The following is a 16,313-nucleotide window of genomic DNA, read 5'->3' on the forward strand; positions in this document are numbered from 1 at the left end:
CCCAATGCTGCCATGAGGGGAGCTTAAGGCTCTTGGCCAAAGTGCATCTAAATCCAAAAAAAGCACTTCCAAAAATAAGCTGTGCCACTGCTGCTCTTTGCCAAGGGAAGTACGTGCTGGATATAGCCCCAGGTTGGCTGCTTGTAGGCCAGGTTCTGTATCCACGGGATCCAGAGTGAAACTGCTCCAGCACTGAAAACAGCAGTGTGGCACTCTGGAACTTCACCCATGCCTGTGGGAAACAGAGCAACCTCCTACAAGCTCTGTGTCAGAGTCCCAGACTGCAATTCTTGCCAGACTTGAGTACATAGCTTAGAAAAAAATGTACGAAGTAGCGCTAGTCACCACAGCTCAGCCACCAGTTATAAAACAATGCAGGCTGCCACTGTACAGTACAAACACTGTATTGCCAAAGGCCTGCAAGATTGAGGTGATGCCAGCCAGCACATCGTCCAGCTTCTTGAGGCTTGCACTGCTGAAGGTGAAAGGGAGAATAGCTGGTGTACAAAGCAGAAAGGAACAGGTACAACCAGAAGCTGAATGGGTCCTCCTGGGGAACGTTTATCTGTCTTTGGAGCCCAGCTTCTCAATCAGTTCCTGCAGTGGAGCCAACTCCCGCCTGTCGATCAAGTTAAATTCCTGGCAGGAAAAAGCATCACAAGAACTAAACACACTGCTGAAAGAGCCCCTAGAAAACACAAGACTCCAGGTGCAGCCAGCACACACACACTGGGAACCAGCTGCATAAATGTGTGCTGACAGAAATTCCCATGCAGACATTACTGCAGCCATCTCTCCCATTTCTCTACGGAGAGGTTCAAGCATTTTGGGCAAACCATGTTGCATTGCTGAGGCTGCTCAGCACAATGAGTCACCCGTAGTTACAGGCTGTTAAAGAATGGGCAATGTGAAAAAAGTGCTGCTGCTACCTCAGTTAGTTACTGAGCTACAAAACCCCAAGTTCTCTTTGAAGTCCGATCCCTTTGTGAGCTTAAAATAGAGAGGGAAATTGAAGCCTTTATAGCCATCTGGCACAAAAATCAAAACAAACCCCAGATGACACTGCTGTACGGTTCACATGGTAAAGAGGATGAGAGCTGAGCTGTGTTCCATCACAACGCTGTTGTAGGCCTTCAAAGAGCAAGTAGGCTCTTAAGATCCAACTCCCTTTATAAGCAATCAGGGAACAAGAAACCCTGGTGGAGGCAGGTGACCAGCTGTTCTGCAACTCACCTGCACAAAGAAGATAAAGTGCTTGAAGGAGGTGTTGAGGTGGGCCTCCTCCTGCAGCCGCATGACAGAATCAAAGTGCTGGTGGTAAATGTGGGCGTACACGCGGAATAGCCGTTTCAGGATGGTCTTGGCCACCGACATGAAGTTCTTGGGAAAAGGGACGCCTGAAAACCACCAATATGCAGGGATAAGTTTCAGTTTGTTAAGAAGCAAAAAGAGACCTTCCGGTGGCACTGTGGCTCAGTCCCATATACAAGGCATGTTGCATCACGCAATAGTTGGAATTACCAATCTTTGAAGGGAAGAGGGTTTCATCATCCAGCTGGTCCTGAACCCATGTCATCAAGTAATCAATGTACTTTGGAGCTGAGCACTTAATTGGCTTCTTTATGTTGGTGCCATCTGCCCAATGGTACTCATATCTGTTGGGAGACAGAAAAAAAAAAAAAAAATCTTTGCTATACAAGTAAAAGAAATACATTTTCATTGCATTGTGGCTACTCTGGCAACAAGGCACTGCAGCTTCCTCCTTATCTTGGTAAGGTGTGCTCTGCAAAAGAAGCACTCTGTGCAGAGACCCTCACAAGTTATGTTCTACTGTGTATCAACCTCTTCCAACATCAACATTCCTTTAAATGGGGCATGTGATGGGGCCAAACCCCAGTGCTTGAGTTACTACATATAGAATCATACAGTTTTCAGACATCAACAGAGAATTCAGCACTCCCTTGGGGAGATGCCCACCAGCACATGAGACAGCCAAGACCCCATCCTGAGGCCATATGTCAGCCAAAAGCTTTTAAAAGCCACCATCTCAAACTGACATGTGCTTATAAATCCACAGCTCCTCAGAAGTGGGGCAGATTTCTATCAGAACACTATGTAGCATGGAACTCTCCTTTCTCAGAGAGCTTTTGCAAAATTGTACAGTGGGGAAAAAAACGTTTCAATTGTCATGTCACAACCACCAACAAGTGAAAATGAACACTGCTAAACAGGAAGTCGTTATAGGAAACATCCCCAAATATAGAAACAGGAACTTGCAATCTAGATAATTCTGGTTAGAAAAGCAGGGCAGGACTTTACACAGCACCCTACAGATACTGCTCAACAGCCAGACTCCATGCTGCTGTCCCAGATAACAAGCCTCAACCAACCTTATCAACAAGATACACTGCTGTTGCTTCAACTCAAAGTACTTAAGTTCAGAACCATCATGTATATTCTTCTTCAACCTTTCAATCTTCTTCAATCACTTTCACTCAGAAAAAAAACAATGACCTCTTGGAGTGCTTGCTCTGAGACAACAGATTAAGAGATGACTCGAACAGGAAGATCTGCCACTTCAGAGTTAGATCTCTTATTTTCCTTAAAGCAAATCTGCTACTGATACCATGCGGCTTCCCTAATGGTCCACTGTACTGGGTCTAGCTGGGATGTTAACTTTCCCTGCAGCAGCCCATACAGTGCTGCGCTCTGCACTTGGAGCTAGAACAGCAGTGGTACCACAGCAGTGGTGTGTCTGCTGCTGAGAAGTGCTGGCACAGCATCAGGACTCTCTTTAACCCTCCTAGGGGGTGGGCAAAAAAGTGAGAAGGAAACATCACCAGGGCAGCTGACCTAAACCAACCAAAGGGATATTCCATACCATATGATGTCACACTCAGCAATAAAAGGTGGAAAAAGGAAGAAGAGAGGAGGGGTGGGCTCTCGTTGTGAAAACGTCTGTCCTCCTCCCGATCACCGGCTACAACCATTGAGGCCCTGCTTCAAGGACGCGGTCAAGCATCGCTCATTTGTGGGAAGTAGAGAGTAATTTCTTTCCTCTGCACTTCCACATAGCCTTTACTTGTTTTGTTTTGTTGTTCCCTTTCCCACTCCCTCTTCCCCTTTCCCTTTTTTCCTTTTAGTTGAATTATTTAATTAGTAATAATATTTCCTTAATAATATTTTTTCTCTTTAATTAAATTATCCTTATCTCAACCCGTGAGTTGTTCTCTCCTTTACTTCTTCCCCTCCTCATCTGAGGAGGGGGAGTGAGAGAGCGGTTGTGGTGTTCAGCTGCCTAGCACGGTAAAACCACCACAAGCACATCGCTTCGCATGCAGGTGAGTGACTCTACAGGAGCATGATGCTGTACCCCAACACCATCCAGACACATCTCATTCCCATTTTTAGTTTTTCTCGACACGTTTGAGTGATCTGAACATCCATCTACTTCCCCAACACATAAATTGCAGCTGTAGGCTGCCACAAACTTCTTACCTTGGTCCAGCAGACATGACTGGACAGCTGGCCTCTGTGCAAAACTCTGTGATGGTCCCATAGAGCATATTGATTTGGTTGAAGAAATCCACCGCTGTAAAGGACAAATTATCAAATAAAGCAGACTGCAGCACCAATTTGCTTCCATTCAGCTGACATTGCCTCTGAGGATCACCATCACAGAGGTTAACATACTGCAAAGCTCTCCACAAAAACAAACACACACCATCACATGGCTGACTTCAAGACCCTTTGACCATCTAGGAACATGAATCTCTCAGTCAACTTTGATCAGTTTTATTATTATTATTATTTTATTTTTATCTTCTGGCTACTGCCCCTGACTTATTTGTATGACACAAAGCTGTACATAACCTCCTAACTTCCTGTAACTTTGAAATAACTGCTTTATTTCCCAGCCACCTTTTTAAGAAAGAAAATACAACTCCTAAGTTACCAACGCAAATCTGGAGAATATGGTTGAAGAATACAGTTCAATTTTTTACCCAAGCTGTTTACTGTCACAGTTTTTGCAGCCAACAGCACTAACTACTGGTTTTATAATTCCAAAATCAAGGCTTACTCCTAATTCTAAAAATAACCTTTCATAAACCTAATCATCTTTACAAGTTGGAACTTGAAGAAAGTGCACCCCAAAACCACAATAGTATGGATTTGTTTCTTGCTTTTTGCTTGCTTCCAGAGCACAACACCCCTTTGACTCTTGACTTACTTTCCTTTTATCCCTACCTAGTTAAATAGAATCTGACCAGGATGTGAACTTCATTTAGGATTTATTATTATTATTATTTTGTTTGTTTTCTTTTCTTTTAAGGATGAAACCCAGAGATTTGTATTCTTCCCACTCCACCTCCACACATGGATGGATTGCTTTTTCATAGGACTTACTGTTAACTGCGATCCACTCATTAAGGTCCTCTCCCTCTGGCAGCATAACTGCTTGCCTAAGGTTACCACTCCCCAGGGTGGCTTCTGCATGTTTCAGGAGTTCATACTGATGGGAGCCTTCAGGAATATTCTTCTTGGGTTTGAATGTTTTCGAAGATCGACTCCCACTGACAAAACAGAAACATTTCTAGTTTATCTGTCAGCTGCAATCCCTTCTCATAAATATTTCCCTCCTGCTATAGCTGAATTACTCCTTGCCATTTGGCACTTTTAGCCGTGGTAACACCAGCCGTTTACCACTCCCATCCCCCTACCAGGGTGAACATATCATATACTCAGGCCAAAGTGTTTCCAACAGCCGTGTGCACACTTCCCTTTTTACATCGCAATAAACATTTGGTGCAAAGGCCTAAAGACTGATCAGCGACAGTTGCATTCAGAGTGACCCACAAACCAGGAAACAAAACCACCAGCTGACTGGGTCAAGTTTGACAGGGCAAAGACAAGACACTCAGACACACTGTAGAAACAATCTGCTCAAAATAGCAATTTAACAAACTCCAGCCCTAAAACACAAATTATTATAGCTGCTGCAATTGTCTCTTGTTGTGTTCTACAACAGCTGTGCCACTGCACAACTCCATGCCCCTACAAAGCTGCTCTCTGCAGGGTGCTCAGAGGGACACAGGTCATTGAACTCAGTAATGGCTTTATACCCATGCACAAAAGCCAATACTGCCAAGAGCTGAAGGAATTTCAATGCCTCTGAACCACAAAATGTAAACTTTCAAACTGTGCAGAGCCCACAGTGTCCTGCTTTCAGCCTTTGCCAACTCTTCTTCTGATTTAGGGTGGTGCAAGCTGAAGCATCAAGGAGGGTACATATGCTTCATTGCTGGTCTGCTGCCTCCCCTAGTCATACACAACCAGATGTACTTGGCTTGCGCACACTTCACACCAGCTAGCTGGTGCAGCATTACTGCATGGCCTGATGTCTTCACACACTGGTTACGTGCAACGTTCTGAGCTGAAATAACAGACCCTTCAATCCAGCTCATTCTTCAACCAAGCCCCCTGTTACACCACAGGTGGAAAACACAGGCCCAGCACATTGCTGACCACAGGCAGACAGTCCCAAAACACAGACCTAGCACATCACTGACCCCAGAAAGAAGGCACTCAGCCCCTCCCTAAACCACAAAACGCCACCGATCCTTCTGTCACGCTTACCAGGCTTTAAAAGCTAAAATCTTTCAAGCGTTCACATCACACAGGTATGCCGCAGCTCACCCCTAGAGCTAATTACAGATACTTTTTCGCACCAAAGAGAGCCACAAGTCCACGAAACACCTCTCCCGAGGCTTCTCCCCAACCAACGCTGCGCTCCCCCACCCCAAAGACTTCCCCAGCCCCTCACGAGGCCCCCGCCGCCCACCCAGGCCGTCCCCGCGCAGCCGCCTCCGACAGCTTTGCCGTGCCGCGCCGCCAGCCCCCCGCCTCCTCTCACAACGCGCCCCGCGGCTCCTCCTCGGAGCCCCCCGCAGCCGAAACCCCCGCGGCCGGGCACTCACAAGAGGAAGCTCATGGCGAGCGGCGCCTGAGGGGAAACGGCGCCGCTCCCGCCGCAGCCGTGCCCTTCCGCTCTCGCGAGACCCAGCTCAGGCCGCGGCCTCGAGCGGGGCGGGGTCTTGGGCGGGGGCGGCCCCTCGGCACGGTATAAATGGGCCGCCAGGGGGCGGGGGGGGGGGTGCCTCTTCTCAGGTGCCGCAGTGATGGACTCAGCGCTGTGCCCGCTCCGCGCCCTTAGCCGGGTTGCGCTGCGGTCCCTCTGCGGCCGCCGCCTGCACCTCAGCGCGCACAGGTAAGGCCCGGCCGCGGGGTCGGCGCTGCCGGGGGCAATTGAGGCCGGTCCCCAGCGGCCGTGCCGGGCACTGCAGGCTGATGAAATCCCGCTGCCGCCTTGCGTGGAGGGTCTACCCTTTGCTGCAGCCGTGCCTGGAGTGTGGAGACCCCTCGCGAAGCATTGTGGGGTTCGGGTGGGAGGAGGTCAGGGAGCTGGGGCTGCTCGGTTCTTGAGAAGAGAGCTGTGGCCGTCTGCCTTGTTCATGTTGGGATGTGTGATGTGGGTGGTGAAAGTCATCAGGCTCTCTTCTAAGGGGTGGTTGTCTCCTGGATTTCTGTGGCAAGCTGGTGGTCGTGCATTTTGCTTTCTGGTTACCTCAGAAATGTGCGGGTCCTGGCTCTGAGTGATGCCTGTGTAGTGACGCTGGGGAGTAGCTCCTTCTGCTTTTTGTGAGGGGCCTGATGGAAGAGCAGAGTACTTGGGTAAACAAGTGAAGAGCTCATCATGAGGCCTTGCAGGAAGGCACTGCAGTGAAGTCTAAAAGCGAATCTTGGGTAGGTTAATCCCTCACAGAGGGACTAGTAAGTGAGAGTTGCATTCTAATGTGAGTGATAGCCATAACCTGAAGGAAAAAACAAATGTGAGCAGTGTGCACAGCCTGTGCTGATTGGGGCTGGCAGCTGTGGCCTCGTTGTCTGTAATCTGTGCCAGCCTTTCTATATGCTGCAGGGTATCCAGTTGCCTGGAATGCATTTGACAGAGACTCTATATTCTTCCTACCAATTTAGACCCAAGAAGTATGTGAGGACCTGTTCTGACATGGTTCAAGTGCACAAATATCCCCTCAACTCCAGCTAAGCACTGGAGTCTTCTGAAGGGGCTGGAATTGAGTGCCCAGCCCAGCTATCACAGTCTAAAGAGTTGACTGAAATGATGGCAGCAATTAGTTGAGCAGGGAGGACATGTGCCAGGTGCATGCGAGGTGGACTGGTGGTATTCCTGAGAAATCTATGGGTGACTGGGCTCTCTAAGAACTGCACTAAGTATGAAACCCTTATTTGCTTGTGTCAGACATGCCAAAATTGCTTGGTATCTTCTGTAGTGGAAATTCCACTTAAGTGGAATGAGTTCTGCCTCATGTAAGTCATTTGTAGTGAAGCTGTCATGCCTTTGAAAGGGAAGGGTGACTGACTTTTTCAAAAGTGGAGACTAGTTGTATAGCCCATGCTTCAAGCTAAAATATGAACAATACATGTGTACTCCCTGTCTTGCAGAGAAGCAGAGTGCATGGTTTCTTAGGCTTCACAAAAAAACAATTCTGTCCCTTCAGTAGTTTTGCTTGCTAATGCTTTGGGCAGTAGAGCTGGAGACTTAAGACTGAAATATGCTGCTTAACACGAGTTGCAGGGAAAAGAGCTGACTGTTTTGGTAACACATCTTCCACTGCAGAGATGATGCAGTTGTGATTTCTGGAAGGAAGCTGGCCCGACAGATCAGACAGGAAGCCCGTCATGAGGTTGAACAGTGGGTAGCAGCTGGAAACAAGAGACCTCACCTCAGCGTTGTTCTAGTTGGTGAAAATCCTGCAAGTCACTCCTATGTATTGAACAAAACCAAAGCAGCTGCTGATGTTGGTAAGTCTTGCACTCTGCTCTGAAACAGGAGCAGAATGCCTGTCTTGTTGGCTGGGGGGAATCTTGGAAACTGTGGAAGATTTTAGGATGCATCCACCTGGCTACTTTTCACCTCAGCTGCATTGCTGTTCAGGCTTATGGCAGAACTTGCTGTGAGTGCTTTGGCTACATTCATAGTAGTGCTGAGATGTAGTTATAGGCATAGTTTGAATGTATTATGCCATTTGAATCCTCTAGAGCAACATCAAGCTCGGCAGCTTGGATTTGCAGTCTTTGTAGGCCTGTGTAAAACACTGGCAAGGCTTTGATTTATCTTTTTTAAAATAACTGTCCAAGCTGCAATCACATTCAGCAGAGTCTTACAAGCCAAGGTCCTACTTGGTGGTGTTCAGCCAAAGATTTCCTGAGTGTGCTTCTGGAGAAATGTGCGGAATAGGGTCCAGGGGACACAGTGGTTTAATTTCTTACTGGGTTCTGTGCTGCTGAAGCTTTCTTTAGAACTGACATTTTAGGCTAATATCACCTACTGTGGTGAAGAGGGTCTGCAGGAGGTGCAGTTGCATGTTCATAACACATTTCCATTTAGTTTCTCCAAGCCTTTCATGCACTTAGAGGGCCTCTGGTTTCAGCAGACTTTCCCAGGAATCACTGCACAGACTAATGGTCCTTCATAACTTGGAAGACTTGTGAAGGTCAACAACCTGGAAGGTGTTCATTGTTGTATAAAGCATGCAATCCTTGGTGTATCCATATTGGATTTTGTGCAGAAGTGAAACTAAACAGCTTAAATCAGCATGGATTAGGGAAGTTGCTTCCTACTTGTGTACCTGCTGATGTCTAATGCAGCACTCTCAATGACTGCACAGGAATCAGCAGTGAGACGATTCTCAAGCCAGCTTCTATTACTGAGGAAGAACTACTGGATTTGATTGGCAAACTAAATAATGATGCCAATGTGGATGGCCTGTTAGTGCAGCTTCCTTTACCTGGTGAGTAGCCAGATATCAATCTGTTTCTGAGTTGATGGGGGTCATGGAAATCTGTTCTTGTGTGAGGAGTATCAGCTTCCTGAGCCAGGAGCTTAAATTTGGTTGTGACACTGAGGCAGTCTAAAAATACCCTCCGCATTAGTGACACTGTAGTTTCCAAGTGGTTCCAGTCCCCTTCTGCTGGGAGCTCTTAGCCTTGAGCTCACTGGAGGCTTTGAATAACTTCAAGCTTACAAACTGAAGGGGTTGAGGGCCTAGTGCAATGAGCCAGGCCTCTGGTTGACTGCAAAATGCATTTTTTTTGTCTGATCCCTAGTGCTAAAGCCTTTATCTTTTCCAGAACACATTGATGAGCGAAAGATTTGCAATGCTGTGACTCCAGACAAAGATGTTGATGGCTTTCATGTAATAAATGTGGGGCGAATGTGCCTTGACCAGTATTCCATGCTGCCAGCTACCCCATGGGGTGTGTGGGAGATCATTAAGAGAACTGGTAAGCTCCTGCAGTATTTGGCTGCTGTATGGCACAACTCCAGCTTGTATTTGTCTTAAGACTCCCATGTCTACTGCAGGCATCCCAACACTGGGGAAGAATGTGGTGGTGGCTGGCCGGTCAAAGAATGTGGGAATGCCCATAGCCATGTTGCTGCATACAGATGGCAGGCATGAGCGTCCAGGAGGTAGGAGCTTGCTAGTCTTGGAGCCTGTGCACCAGGCAGTTGTGGGAAGAAGCCTTTTGCCTATACCACAGTCCTTGTTAGGCTTTTAAGCAGGTCCTAGGCCTGACTCAGGGACCATGACATCACATGGGCTGTGGTCAAGGTGGGGTGTTAACTCTGCACATGGGCAGTCTTGTAACGCTTCAGAGCCTTCAGTTAGTCCTTGTCCTTTTCCATACAAGATCTTTCCCTCTGACTTTGTAGGCTACTCCCAGTGGCTTGTCCTCAGGCTCCTGTATTCCTGCTACCTTCACAGGTGTCCTCAAAGGTGAAGAGTTAGAAGTTGACAGGTTTAAGTACACTTATGGGTAAAAGGCTTTGTGTAACCCCTTTTGCAGGTGATGCCACAGTAACAATATCACACCGCTACACTCCAAAGGAGCAGCTGAAGCAACACACAATCCGTGCTGACATTGTGGTAGCAGCAGCAGGTAAGACTGAACTCTCAGTGCAGGTGAGGTACATGGAGGATGCTGCACTGCAGCTTGTGTGGTGTTTCTGATGGGAATCTTTTCTTGCAAGACACAGTTCTGTTGGTATGATATGTTCCAGGGCCTCCCTGTCTGTGGCATCTCTGGCAGCACAGGGATAATCTGGTATTCTTATGGCTGCTGGCAGCTGCTGTAGGCAAGGGCTGGCTGTTTGAGCCAGCCATTGTATCCCGTGATTAAGCCTAGGAGAGTCTAGCAGAGCTGTTTGTGGCCATTTGAAATGCAAAATGGCATGGCAGGAGGGCTTGGTGTGCCAGCAAGTACTTGATCAGACCTAAAGAACAGCTACAAGTAGATGTACTTTTCTCCAGGTTGGGGGTGGGGTCTTGAGCTATCCCCTTGGCATGAGGAACAGAAAAGTTGACTTGGGGTGTTGATGCTTGGCAGCTGAAGCTTGCTGTGAACTTGTGGGAGAGAAGAGAAATGTGGGTTAGAAGTTGGGTATGAAGAGACATAAGGTACTGGAAGGATTAGAACTGGTGTTTGAAGGTAGTGTTGCATAAAAGCAAAAATGCTGCTGGTAGAAAGGAAGGCATGTTCATAGTCAAAGGTGGTCAGTAAGCCAGAGAAAGGGTCATATGAAGGAGTTAAGCCTAAGTAGAAGGTAGGATAAGTTCATCAGCTGATACAGTATGTGGTAGAACCAGCCAAACGCCCCACCCTGAAAGGGGTGTTCCAGGTTCTTTGCCAGACTTCTTTCTTGGGGATGGATTCTAGTTCTTTATACTGAGATTATAAGTAAACAAATCCTTGATTTCTGGGTGAGATGAACCTCTCATGGAGTGGCACTGGATTTTGCAGCTGTGGCTGGATTTGTATTTGTGAGGCAGGAAGGCCTGAGTGGGTCAAAACTTATGGGGCTGGGTGGTGTGAAGATGGGGGTGAAGGGGCACTGTCTAGCACCACTATAAGCACGTGGTTCTGTTCTCTTACAGGCATTCCCAACCTGATCACAGCTGATATGATCAAAGAAGGAGCTGCAGTTATTGATGTGGGGATAACTAGAGTGCAGGATCCCATCACTGCCAAATCAAGGCTGGTTGGGGATGTGGATTTTGAAGGTATAAAAGACTATGGCATGTGGTACTTTGAGCATTAAACTCATGCTTAAACTCATCATTAAGCTTTTTAGCATGCTGAGAAGGGGTGAGAAAGTCCTGGTTCATGTAGCGGACCAGATGCTGACCCATCCTGAAGCTCTCTTGCTTGTGCATTCAGTGTACAAGGGAAGAGCTTTCCTGTAATATGGCATGGGAACACTGTATATTGCAACGTAGAAGAGATTCATCCTGGACAGTTGGTCTGCTTTGTCTTGGCTCAAATTTATAGCCCATGCTTCTGCTTTTAAATTTTGCCTTATGAAAACGCATGGAACTTACCTTCTGGCTTGCTATTCACTGGCTTTGCTCACCACTTAGCTGCAACAGTGCCCAGGCAGGCTGTTTTGATGAGCTCCACATCTCTATATACCTTGCGAAAGGTACTGGAAAGTCCTTTTGGAAGAGAGGGCAAATACTCAGACTATTACTTTATTGGAGAGTTTTGCAAGAGCATGCATCAGGCCTATCCATATCTGGTTTCAGATTTGATTTCTGTTGCATAAATCTAGCTATTAGACCTTTCTTTTTTTTCCACAGCCTGGGCTATGGAGGTAAGCTTGCTTAATAGTGGAGATGGTCAGGCTGTGGTATGCTCTGTGTTACCTTGGATAATGAGGAAGAGAGGGGAGGGATAGGATAACTAACTTGAGACTACTATTCCTTAGCTGGTAGTCTTGGAGGAATTTCAACAATATTAGATTGATTGCAGCTTTGTACTAGTCAGCCAGCTTGATAAGTCTTACTGCTCTTGATGTTTATGCTAAACTGTAACCCCTCCCCATTCTGCAGGGGTGAAGAAGAAAGCTAGTTACATCACCCCAGTCCCTGGAGGAGTTGGGCCCATGACAGTTGCCATGCTGATGAAGAACACCATCATTGCTGCCAAGAAGCTGTTGAAACCCAAAGCACTGGAAGCCTTAACTGTTTAACATAGGACTGTTTTTAGTACTGAAAACAACATTCCAAAATGACTCCCAGACAGGCCGATAGAAAATGCAATATTTTTATTTATTGTACAGAAGTGGTATCTCCTATTCTGAGGTCATAGATATTTATTTGAAGCTGAAGCATATGTGCATTAGTTATACCAAGGCATAAGCATCTACACTTCTGGTCTATTCATTCAGCATGTAACTTCTAGCAGAGCTGCTTTTTAAGCTAACACTCTTCTAAGAAGTCAGCCCTGCAGCTTACACTGTTCTTGCAGGGACAGAGCAGCAGTTGGGATGCTGGGTCTGCAGTTCTCCAGGGAGCTTGGTGCGATATTAGCAATCCTGGAGGAAGTGGAATGTGGGGCTTCACAGTGCAGAAGCAGACTTTGGTGCTTCTGTTCCCACCGATGCCCAGACTGCTTGCATTTGACCTACTCTGAAGTATTTTAATGCTAGACACTTAGTTTGAGTTGAGCTCTTCTGTAGAACCATATACTTGAAGAAGCCACATCTGTTCTCAGCTTGGCTGGGGCAGGGGGCCATAGACAGTGGTAGATCTGTTGTAATGTTCTAAGTGTGCAGCTAAGCTTTTTTCTTGCTATTTGGATGGTGACTTTTTAAAAACCCTTTTTCTCTAACCAAAGAAAAATGGGGGGGGGGAGGGGGGTACTGTTGGTGACTGTACTGGGCCCATGGTAAGCTTCCTGGACTATAGTGTGAAGGGATTCCAGTGCTTGGTGAATAATCCAGGCTAACTCTGAATAAAGTATGGAAGGGGGGAACCCCACCTGTTTCCTAGAATTACTTCTAAGCAAGTTTTGTACTTCTCTGGCAAATTAAAACACTTGTACAGTGGGCTTCCCTTGTTCACTCAGAGCAGGGCTGGGTCTGGCTCTCTCCCTGAGTTTGATCAAGGTATAAGTGCTACATCCATAACTAATTTTGTTCATGCCTGAACAAAAACTGTTCAGCTTTTAGACTCTAGTTGTGAACAAATCCATCAGCTGTTGCTGATGTTCATAGTGATAGTGTAAGCATATAGTCCTCTGCTTTTTGCTTGCAAGCTCTGATTATTTAATATTAACCTTACTTTGGAAAAACTTTTGTGTAATATTGTTCTGGGGCAGTGAGGTGGGTCTAGACTTTTCTCTTCAGCATCTGGCCACATATCCTTGGTAAGACTGATCCTACCTTTTTGGGTGCTGGGAAACTTTTTTTGTGAAACCTTTTTTGTGTTGCTGTGCTAGAGCCACTTGTTGAGTCATTGAGAACCACATATTTCCCCCATTCCCCTCCAGGGGAGAGCAATGACTGATTATAACAATGCTAAGCAAGGAACACCTGGAGAGGGGAAGGTTCAATAACTGAGGTTGCACCAGAAACACACTAAGAGCAGAGACTTATTTAAATAAGATTTATTGGATTGTATCACTGATAAATACAACATGGCTAAAGAAGTACTGTAATGGGGGTGGCAAATCTGTGCCAATCCAGTATTTCCATATGCAAAAAATATAACCCATTTGTAAGACCTGCAAATAGGACAAATTTAATTGAAATGAGCAGTGTTCTAGAGGGATCTGAGCTTAGGCTTCAGCTGTGTTCTCTGAAACATCTGGAAAGGCTTTGTGGACTCTGGTAGGGGTGCTGTGTAGTAGGTGCTGATGTATTGGTTAAAGGAAATTTACAATCTGTGGAGTGATTGCAATGACAGGCCTACCTGTACCATGCTTTAGCTACCACACATGAGATTGGTACAAAACGCTAAAAAGTACACACAATGCATCCAAGCTGAAATAGTTTTTAGTGTTAACATCAGGCTAAGTGGTGCTTGCTTAAGTGGTCACTAGATTAATACTGTTTTATTAATTTCACAATGGTTCCTCATAAGGTCTACTTGGACTAGAAAAACACTATAAACAGAAAACTGCATTCATGTCTTCATTTGATGTGACTATTTACAAAGAAGTGGGCTCTGTCCCACACAACAGTTCAGATCAGTTGCAATATTTAACCAATGCCCCAGAAACCCCTCTGTGGCTGACCTTAGCACAGAATTCCTATAAATACCAGGTAGGCTATTTCTGCTTGGGTGATGAGGGGGAGTTTGTGCTACCTTAAAACTGCAAGAAACATCCATCTACCAGAGAGAAAGTCTACAAACAAGACTAGTCTTTCTAAACCATAGCCTGCAGGCATGCTGGGAAGGAAAGCTATTTGAAAGCCTCATTGATGCTGCAGCACTGCTGGAAGAAAGTGAGAGTTGGGCAAGCCAAACTGTCTGGTGCCTGAGGTGGCTCCTGACCTGCTCCCTGGTGGGGAAGCAAGTGCGAAGTGTGTGGGGATACATGATGAGGGACATGCTTGCTCTCCCATCAGTGCTTCAAGCTGCTTGCTGTTAAACCACCTGAGTATAATTAAAACTGAGGAGCTCAAGGAGGTGCAAAGTCCCTTGTGCAGGGGCTGGATGGGCTTCTTCAGTGTGTCTGTAGCAAAAACAAGGTGAGATAATACTCCAGCTCAGCTAGCTTCTGGTTGGATGCGGCTATTGCTCCAGCCATGTTATCAGCCTAGGTTTTCAGACAGCACTGAGGGTCCTAGATGGTTCTGGGAAAGCTGTGCTTTGCTAGGGCTGTGGGTGTGTCGATGGGTAAGGCCATGCTCATCTAATGGCTCTGCTATGGAAACTGATAAGTTCCCTGCAGAAACCATTTCCAGTTCCCTGCAGAAACCATGACCCACTGCCTGCAGCAGTAGTTCCTGACAGCCAGCAGAAATCATGCCCTGTTTCCTGCTCTGCTGTTGCTCTCAGGCACTCACAGCCTGCCTGTTGTTACCTGCAGGAAGCAATGGCCTTTGGCCTCAAGGTCTCCTGCTCCAGAGCCTTTGCTCCTCCTGCCATTGCCTGGGGCACTGCCTCTTTACAACCCTCACTAGTCTTCAATGTATCCTCCTCATGTTTTTATACATCTATGCTGGGGTGAGCACAGCTGAGTCCCCCTGGGGCAGGAGAATCCCACCTGCTGCAGCATAGAGACCCTGATTGGGTTGCTGGGATGCTGCAGTGTGGCTGTGTTGCAAGAGGGGACTCCCACGGCAAGGGGTCAAACTGCTTTTGTTTGCATCCTGCAAACTCAAAGCCTGAGGCTCCCCATGGGAAATGCACTACCCCCTTTGCCAAGCCAGATTTGGCAGGAGTCGTGCTGTGATTTCAGGGCAGGGAGAGCTGGGACACATGCTCCCACTTCCTTCTCAGGTGTGCAAACCTCCTCCCCATCCCAAAATCCCCCTTGAAAGGTTTACGCAAGCACAGTCCCCTGTTCCATAGGCCATGCATGCAGCCAACTGTTCCCTGACATCCATGGCCCTGACTGCCTTTGACTTCTCCATTCCGGCAGCAGTTCTAGGGCAAGTGGGGTCAAATACGCCAGCTCCACATTTTTAGCCCCAGCAGTGGGGGCTCTTCTGCCACCAGTGCATTCTGCTACCAGCAGCGATGCATTCACCCAGCGGAAAGGGAGGAAATTCAACAGCATTACTCTAAACGCTACTGGAGCAACGGGCCTCTGGGGCCACCATCTCAGTGTCACATAGAAAAATATGTCTAATTATATATATATATATACTTATATATTCATATATATATAAATCTAAAATTAGAGGAAGCACTGCACAGAACTATAGCGTGGTCTCACTGCCCATGTCCCGAGGTGGCTTTTCAGTGTCGGTGTCCTCATAGTCTGATTCCATCTCTATCTTCACCTGGGGCACAGCGCAAATTGGATTTCGTGAGTAGTTAAATGCTGGAGACGATGGACATGAAATCTTCAGGTGAAGTGTAATACTGCAGAGGAAGAGGGGGACATAGGGAGGTAAGCATTTGGCATGGGTACCTGATTAATGCCCCAGAAACCCTAGCAAAGGGCTCCAGGTGCTGCTACTGCCATGAAAAAAATAATTAAAAAATATAAAATCATAGAATATCTTGAGTTGGAATGGACCCACAAGGACCATCAAGTCCAACTTCTGGTTCCACAGAGGACCACATAAAATCCAACCACATTTCTGAGACCATTGTCCAAACACTTCCTGAACTCTGGCAGGAGTGACCGCTTCCCTGGGGAGCCAGTTCCAGTGCCCAACCACCCTCTCAGTGAAGAACCTTTACCCAGCCTGAACCTCCCCACTGCAGCTCCAT

At 46.9% G+C, this 16,313-nt stretch overlaps 3 protein-coding genes across 3 annotated transcripts in view; 1 reads left to right on the forward strand and 2 right to left on the reverse strand.

The window, feature by feature from the left end:
• Nucleotides 1–272: 272 nt before the first annotated feature.
• On the reverse strand, nucleotides 273–6,048 carry MOB1A (MOB kinase activator 1A). The gene is made up of 6 exons (XM_035345007.1): nucleotides 5,979–6,048; nucleotides 4,408–4,574; nucleotides 3,499–3,592; nucleotides 1,522–1,655; nucleotides 1,234–1,397; nucleotides 273–639 (listed from the first exon to the last, which is right to left on the reverse strand). The coding sequence occupies exons 1-6, from the start codon at nucleotides 5,990–5,992 to the stop codon at nucleotides 562–564; spliced, it is 651 nt and encodes a 216-aa protein (XP_035200898.1). The 5' UTR covers nucleotides 5,993–6,048; the 3' UTR covers nucleotides 273–561.
• A 57-nt stretch (nucleotides 6,049–6,105) lies between these two features.
• Nucleotides 6,106–12,970, forward strand: MTHFD2 (methylenetetrahydrofolate dehydrogenase (NADP+ dependent) 2, methenyltetrahydrofolate cyclohydrolase). Its single transcript, XM_035345006.1, has 8 exons — nucleotides 6,106–6,268; nucleotides 7,700–7,884; nucleotides 8,751–8,873; nucleotides 9,214–9,366; nucleotides 9,446–9,553; nucleotides 9,931–10,023; nucleotides 11,019–11,144; nucleotides 11,973–12,970. The coding sequence occupies exons 1-8, from the start codon at nucleotides 6,180–6,182 to the stop codon at nucleotides 12,110–12,112; spliced, it is 1,017 nt and encodes a 338-aa protein (XP_035200897.1). The 5' UTR covers nucleotides 6,106–6,179; the 3' UTR covers nucleotides 12,113–12,970.
• A 556-nt stretch (nucleotides 12,971–13,526) lies between these two features.
• The window catches only part of SLC4A5 (solute carrier family 4 member 5), an 88,335-nt gene continuing 85,548 nt past the window's right edge, over nucleotides 13,527–16,313 (reverse strand). The window contains exon 32 of the mRNA XM_035345004.1: nucleotides 13,527–15,959. Within this exon, the coding sequence (XP_035200895.1) occupies nucleotides 15,794–15,959 (166 nt within the window). The 3' untranslated portion in view covers nucleotides 13,527–15,793. The remainder of the gene's footprint in view (nucleotides 15,960–16,313) is intronic.

The sequence above is a fragment of the Oxyura jamaicensis genome, chromosome 22 (assembly GCF_011077185.1).
Source record: "Oxyura jamaicensis isolate SHBP4307 breed ruddy duck chromosome 22, BPBGC_Ojam_1.0, whole genome shotgun sequence".
NCBI classification, from domain to species: domain Eukaryota; kingdom Metazoa; phylum Chordata; class Aves; order Anseriformes; family Anatidae; genus Oxyura; species Oxyura jamaicensis.

Bases quoted from the DNA above. Each gene is read 5' to 3' on its own strand.
- MOB1A (XM_035345007.1), bottom strand. The intron at 3,593-4,407 runs GTAAGTCCTATG...TGTCCTTTACAG, and splicing joins TGAGTGGATCGCAGTTAACA to CGGTGGATTTCTTCAACCAA. The intron at 1,656-3,498 runs GTAAGAAGTTTG...GTCTCCCAACAG, and splicing joins GTCATGTCTGCTGGACCAAG to ATATGAGTACCATTGGGCAG.
- MTHFD2 (XM_035345006.1), top strand. From the start codon at position 6,180: ATGGACTCAGCGCTGTGCCCGCTCCGCGCCCTTAGCCGGGTTGCGCTG. The intron at 8,874-9,213 runs GTGAGTAGCCAG...TATCTTTTCCAG, and splicing joins AGTGCAGCTTCCTTTACCTG to AACACATTGATGAGCGAAAG. The intron at 10,024-11,018 runs GTAAGACTGAAC...GTTCTCTTACAG, and splicing joins CATTGTGGTAGCAGCAGCAG to GCATTCCCAACCTGATCACA.